Source organism: Salvia hispanica, chromosome 4, assembly GCF_023119035.1.
Source record: "Salvia hispanica cultivar TCC Black 2014 chromosome 4, UniMelb_Shisp_WGS_1.0, whole genome shotgun sequence".
Taxonomy (NCBI): Eukaryota; Viridiplantae; Streptophyta; class Magnoliopsida; order Lamiales; family Lamiaceae; genus Salvia; species Salvia hispanica.
In genome coordinates, this window is record NC_062968.1 from 31,176,089 (window position 1) to 31,183,474 (window position 7,386).

General features: G+C 33.8%; 2 protein-coding genes across 2 annotated transcripts in view; both read right to left on the reverse strand.

Moving 5' to 3' along the window:
* Positions 1 to 1,151: 1,151 nt before the first annotated feature.
* Positions 1,152 to 2,250, reverse strand: LOC125223921 (protein G1-like4). Its single transcript, XM_048127230.1, has one exon. It carries the CDS (start codon positions 1,932 to 1,934, stop codon positions 1,371 to 1,373), a length of 564 nt encoding a protein of 187 aa, XP_047983187.1. The 5' UTR covers positions 1,935 to 2,250; the 3' UTR covers positions 1,152 to 1,370.
* Positions 2,251 to 7,373: 5,123 nt separating this feature from the next.
* Positions 7,374 to 7,386, reverse strand: part of LOC125220901 (U-box domain-containing protein 3) — a 4,374-nt gene continuing 4,361 nt past the window's right edge. The window contains exon 6 of the mRNA XM_048123033.1: positions 7,374 to 7,381. Coding sequence (XP_047978990.1) covers positions 7,374 to 7,381 — 8 coding nt within the window. The remainder of the gene's footprint in view (positions 7,382 to 7,386) is intronic.

Below are 7,386 nucleotides of genomic sequence, written 5' to 3' on the forward strand. Positions count from 1 at the left end.
AAAATTGTTGCTGATTAAATGAAAATCTTAATATGCATGTTTAATTTATCCTTTGTTGATTACATAACTGATCTTAATATAAAGCTTAGCAAAACAATGCTTAAACTGAACAAACAAATAGTCTTTCAAAATAAAATAGTAAATCTTACTATTACATAGTGAAGTCTTCAATAAATGATCAAATGCAATGAATATGGATAGTTTTTCAGACTGGATTTCCACAGTTTCCTAGTTTTTCTTCTTCTCGGTGGGTACTTATATTCCTAGCTGTTTGATTGCTTGGTATTTTCTCTTTGGACATTATTGTGAAATGGAATCATTTCCCTTCTAATGAGAGAGAGAGTGAGATGTACATGTCTCTTAGGGTTTACACAGTGGATCAAAGAAAGGAGTCAAAGGACGAAAATGACAAAGATCATGCTCATGATAAGATATGGTAAATGGAAATCACAAGTTTAACAATCCATCATATCAAATCTTGATAATACATATATATATAGAGAATGTTATATTATCTTCAATAATTAACTATATACATAGGTATACCACCTTAAGTCAATAGCTTCACATGCATTATATATATATAATGCTGGTAATTATAGAAACAACTCATATAAAAATAATCATTTTGTTATAGATTGGAAGGAGTGGGGAGATAGGGCCAATAATATGCTAGTTGTCGGTAAAATTGAAGAATTTCATGTTTAAAGAAACATTTTCTTTAGGCTTAACTTTACCTCTATATGCTCAACATGTTAGAAAAAGAAAAACTGTCAGCAAGAATGTCATCCTTTACTTTCACAATTTTGGATACAACAACCATATATTTTTCCCTTCAAGTTTTTGAAACAAATAAAAAAGTTTCCAATTTCAAACCAATTATTTTGAAAACTATTTAGGTTAGTTTTCCTTTCTGTCTGCCAATTTGATCAATTCTGCCACTGAAATGACAGCACTACACTCAGTTATGGGACCAGTTAATATGAGTTTACACAGATTGATTAATTCACTTCCACACGAACTCTCAGTCCAATTATAATCTCCCAAATTCAAAGAAAAATCAGATTTCTTTGATCAGAGACAGTAAAGCTGTAAAAGCTGTTGATTTAACACACACATGAAAAGTAAGCAAGAGAGCAAAAAACTAGTCATGCAAAAGACAAAAGCACTCATCCATTAATTCATTCAAAGCTGAAATTGCTGTTAACACTCACATATTCCAAAACAAATCCATAATCCATAATAATAATAATATAACAATTATTTTGCTAGCATTACTACTAGTACAACATAGTAGATCAAATCTAACCCTAAAAATTTAAAGGTTGATAATTAATTAATCATTAAAGATTAATTTCCGATAGGATGACTTAACCTTCACCGGGAGGCGGCGGTGATGCGGCGGAGGTCTGCTGCTGCTGCTGCGGGGGGCGCTTCCGCTTCTTCTTCTCGTAGCTGATCCCCCTCGCCTTGGACTGCAGATCGCGGACGTCGCGGAGGTAGAGGCGGACGGCGCGGGCGCCGAAGGGGTTGGTCTCCGGCTTGCCTCCGTTCTCCTCGTAGGCGGCGCGGAGGCGGCCGATCAGGGCGTCGAGGCTGCCCCAGGCCTGGCGGAGCGGGCAGGGGCAGGGGGCGGGGGGGTTCGGGTGGCCGTAAAACGGGCAGATTGGGGTGTGGACTTTAGTCTTCCCGAACTGATCGAGGTATCGGAGGAATTCCAGCACGTGCGCGCCGCTGCACCGGCTGAGCGACAGCGGCGGCCGGTGGTTCTTCAGGTACTGCCCGAACGTGTTCCAGTCGCGCCGCTTCTGGTTCTCGTAGCGGCTGAGCGTGGCGGATCCGGAAGACGGCGCGGCGGAGGAGGAGGCGGTGGCGCCGCCGCTGCTGTTCTCCGAGTTTGAGCTCTCCACCTCCGGGAACGGCGACGAATCCATGGAATTCGGAAGACCTAATTTGGGATTTGATGGATCAAAGAGAGGGATTCATGCTTTCTAGGGTTTGAGTGTTGGAAAAGAGGGGAAGAGTGTGTGCTGAATTTATAGAAGGGGGGTTTTGAGTGAATTGAAACAGTGGAGCAATCAAACTTACAATCATAAATATTAAACCAAGCTAAAAGGGGAATGGGAAAAGGAGGGGTTTGGTTGATTGATATATCAGAAGATTGCCATTTTAGAGAGAGGTTAAACCAAGCTTAGATTGATGGATGGATGGATGGATGGATGCATGAGAGAGAAAGGAAATGAAATACTACTACTATATTGATACTGTTGAATTTGATTTTTTTTTTTTTTTTTTTTTTTTTTTTTTTTTTTTTTTTTTTTTTTTTTTTTTTTTTTTTATAGAATGATGAAATGAAATTCTACTGCGAAGAGATGTAGATTTGTTTTCCCAAATATAGGGGAAACAACTGACTTTGTTACTTGTTAATGGACTGTGGGAGAGAGAGAGAGAGTTAGGGCAATGGTGAAAATGGAAAGAGGCAGACAGTAGGTTGAGATGGAGACAGGAAAAAGGTTGAAATTTAAGATGGGAGTAATGAAGATGACTGTTGTTAAATGTTAATAACATTTAATAAAGCAAAACCCTCAATTTTGACGCTGAGGCCGTACAATTATGGGTTTGGATCACTTCAATGGGAATTATTGTGTTATCAAAATAGTGCCTAACTATGATTTAATGTCGGTACTAGAACAATTTATTCATAACAGTCCAAATTCATTGGGGGTTGAGAATTTTGAAGACTACGATTCAGACTTAGTATAAAGAATTTCTCCAATTCAATCTCGTGGAGTAAATATTACTCCCTCCGTCCCAGAGAAGTTGGCACACTTTCCTTTTTAGTTTGTCCTAAAAAAAATGTCACATTTCCCTTTTTGGAAAAAGTTCTCTCTCACATGAATATAAAAATTATATTTTTTCTCTCCATTTAACACACAAAACAAAACCTCCTAAAATCCCGTGCCATTTTCAAAGTATGCCAACTTCTCTGGGACGGAGGGAGTAGTAGTTTTATTTTGGTATACATATGTAACGAATTTTCTGAATATCATCTCATATATTTTTTACTTGTTAGTACTATCATTCTGTCTTAAGGTTGAAAAAACCATAATTGACTTGAGAGCATTATCTCGTTTGGAGTTTGAAATGCAATAACTGAGTTCTGAGATCCATTTTGAAGTTATAAATCCCTAGTTATCTAAAAAATGATTATGTTTTCGTCCTAAATTCATATAGTAAAACCCACTCTATCCGTTCCATAGTAATGGAGACGTTTCTTTTCGGCACGGAGATTAAGAAAAATTGTGTCAGGTGAGTTAAGTAAAGGGAGAATAAAGTGAAAAATGAAAAAGGCAGAGAGATGAAAAGAGAAAAAAGTAAGAGAGAGTAAAGTAGGTGTGGAAAAATGTGTTGACTTTTATTAAAAAGGAAAATGACTCTATTACTATGAAACGTACCAAAATGACAAAATAACTCTATTACTATGAAACGGATGGAATATTAAATAGTACCATTCAATTATTCAAACCCGCTTATAAATTATATGCCATAGTATATTGAATTAAAAGTTTAAACATATAGATTAATAAATTGTAGAACTGCGATTAATAAATCAAACTTCAAACTCTCCATGTACCAAAAAAAGTTTTGATACATGTGAAATATTAATATGCAATTAATTAACATATAGACACGAGAAGAAACGTGGTCTGAATAACTAAATGTGAGACAGTATGTAGTTGATAAAAGGTATTGCAATCAATGACGATTAATGGTATTCCATCAATGACGGATTCATGTGGGGTCGGTAGAGATCTCCACTAAATTCTAATACATGGTTAGGGTTTAATTACTTTTATTCTCTGTCTACCATCCACTGTCAGTGACGACCACCGCATTGCCTCTGCGTTTCAACACTACCGATAATCTAAATCCCACGAGTTCTGTTTTGTGGATCCGATTCCGATTGCAATAACATAATTTGACGAAAGATCGATGTGTATATATTATAAGTGGTAAAAGAGCATTGTGATGGGTGCCTAACAACGTAAGACACATTAATGGCTGAGAAATGGTAATACTAAAGAAACACTGTGGTGAGTGTTGATCGCAGACTTGAAAACAGTTTGAATTTCTAACAAGAGCATCACTTCTATTCCTGCACGAATCATGTTCTACCATTATAGGAACCTCCCCACTGTCACTTCCAAATCCAAATCTATTTCCAATCCTTAACTTTTAGTGCATCACCATTTTATAATACTATAATTAAATGCACTATTTTACTCTTAATAAAGTTATAATAAAAAAATTACAAAAATTCATGTTCATGCAAATATTTTTAGATAGGAAATTAAGCAAAAAACACAAAACTCATGTGCATCATCGGTGATGTTTATGTTTTAATTTGTTAGCTTTGGATTGTACTAGGTGTGGTGTTGTGGTGCAATGGTTGTGTATAGAAAACTAAAATTAATAGTACTAGGTTTTAATTTTTTTGATAATTATCATTACACCTTATGAATTATGATTATATTATAAGGTTTTAATTGTCACGTTCACATTAAGTGGACGAATTAAGTAGTATCTAATACGTGGCATAAATCTCACCTACAAATGAGAAAGAAATAATAGACGACAAAACCCCAAAAAAGTAGAGACATTGAGATTAGATTTTACGTATAATTTTACTATACAGACGTCTCTACGACTGTACAGCTTCTCCTAAAGAAAGAGACCGGCGAATTAAATATCGAATTATAAATATCATTAAACAAGCTTTTTCAGCCAATGATTTTAAAATCGTTGGAGATATGCTTAAATGATCATTTTAAATTAAAAAGATATTCTCCTTCAATAAATTAAATAAAATTAAATGTTCAAGTCAGCAAGAAAAATAGAAAAATACTACTACTAATAATCCTCTTTTAAAACAATTAGAAAATGAAATAGAGCTAGCAACATGTTGATTAAACTTTCACTAAATTTTGATTTTGCATATAATTAAATTCAAAATTTTCGTGACAGCAACTTACCTCTTAATTTAATTTTTTTTTGCTAACGAAGCTTGATTTTGAATTAATGTGGCTCTCATATTCAAATACTAGTTTATAGCCAATAACGGGCAGATTACATAAAAACGACAATGTTTCACTGCAAAAAAAAAAAATTGGATAAGGACACTTTTTAATGCTATTAAGGGCTCTAATTTTTGTGTCTAATTATACTACCAACGCTTCATAAAATGTCCTTATTGTTGGTGTCCCGGCTAAAATTAAGGGACACAAATAGAGGCGTCTTAAAAAACAAAGTGTTAATGTATAGTTTGCCTTCAACACTTTCTTTTGCGTCCTAAATTATGATTATTTTTTAAATTTTCCAAATGCTAATAATTGTGTCTCAATTTTTGTGTCCCTAAAAAGATAAGTTTTTTGTAGCGTTGTCATCTACCGATTTGGCCAAGTCTGAATTATCAGCCAGCCATGTCGACATAAAATTGAGCATGGATTCAACTCGTTAGCAAAATCAGATGAAGATAAAAGCTTAGTAATTATTGGAGGGATTCTTAAGTTGGTGAATGGTGTAAATAAAGTTTCACCAAAATTCAATAATTGAGCATAGATCCAGTACATTGGTATTGATTGGGGAGAAAAATCCTGAAATTATATTACTAGGACAAATCGAATAAAATTATGTTAAAGTGTTTTTTTACAAGAAGTTATGTGGATAAGTAGGACAAGTAATGAAAGTCGAAAAATTGAAATATTAGGTGAAGTGAGTTGTCTGGAATTTGGGATGAAAGCATCGTGGGGGGCTCTTAATTGTTAGGTAAAATAGAAAAGAGAAAAAAGGTGCATATTAGCATGTCCCTGTTTTAAGCTACCAAACCATGATGTCTTGTTTGATGCTACTAATACAAGATAATCATACAAATTATTTCTCCATTTGTCCAAAAAAAATAGATAATTTGTCTTTCCATTTATAATATTTCCCATAAAAAAATTTCTTTAATATATCAACTTATTTATTTTTTCTTTTAAAGTATCCGCAACTCTTGCCTTTTTTTTTCGTTCCAATGGAACGGAACGCATAAGGAATATGTTGCGGGTGTGCCATGGTGCAGAGAGACTCAAACGAGGGAGGGGTGAGAAAGGTTTCGCCACACGCCCCACCCCCTCGGCCAATAGGGACGTTGCATGAAGCCACTCGTGGACCTGCGAGTGACTTTTTTTCAAAATATTTAATTTATTTTTATAAAATTAAAAAAATGAAATTTTACCGCACTATTCAAATAAATTTATTAGCCAATAGATTTCTATCAATTTTTTTTTTTTTTTAATCCTTAGTACCTTTTTCACTCATCTATAAATATCTAATTCAACTAATAACTTTTTTCAAATTCAAAAATTCTATTTTACCCTCAATTTTCTGTACAATTTTTTGCATTATGTTTGGGGGTGATGATCAATGGGCCAGTTGATCAACAAGGAATCAAGTTGAGCCGATGTTTTGAGATTTGCGCTCAAAATCTATCAAACGAACAACAACGCGCCTTTAAGTATGTCTTTGACTAAGGAAAAGGTTCAAGTGAGCATGAGGAATAGAGTCGAGTTCAAGTTAAATTGGAACTGCGAGACTCGAAAAGGAGTTAGGTCTCTAGTTAAATTATGTTTGGATTTTTTAGGATTTTAATTATATTATCTTTTAATAACTTCTAATTAATTGTGTTTTTAATTGTGTAATTTAGTTAGATTTCATAATGAATAAATAACAATAAGAAATAAAAATAATTAAAAGATGAGAAAAGGAAATGAGGTTAAAATCATTTGAGACTCATGAATAATATAGTGAAAAAAAATGCTCAGGTTGACATCTAAACGTTCACAGCTCTCTGTTTTTCATTGCCAATAATGTACCCGATGCTTTTAAGGTGTGACTAATTTTTTATTCGCAGTATTACAACTATCTTTTATTAAGAACTATGTCACCCTAATTGTTTAAACTACTCTCTTCGTCCGTCCTTTGAAATAGAGAATTTAGAATTAATATGAGTTTTAATGCAAAATTAGTAAAGTAGAATATATATATATATATATATATATATATATAGAGGGTCTTGTTAGGATGAGATTTTTGGGCATAATTGAGAAATGAGATGCAATCTCAGCCACTAATTCACAAGATTAACTTAATGTCAACAACTATCACATTATGTCAACAATGGGGTATAATTGTCTTTTTATTAAATTGTATTTGAAATCATTTTATAAAATCCTTTCTAAAACTCTAGCTTCAAATCTTCAAATCTTCAACATTCAAAAATCTTCAAATCTCTTCAACATTCAAATCTTCAAATCTCTTCAACATTCAAATCTTCAAATCTCTTCA

Bases quoted from the DNA above. Each gene is read 5' to 3' on its own strand.
- LOC125223921 (XM_048127230.1), bottom strand. From the start codon at position 1,934: ATGGATTCGTCGCCGTTCCCGGAGGTGGAGAGCTCAAACTCGGAGAAC.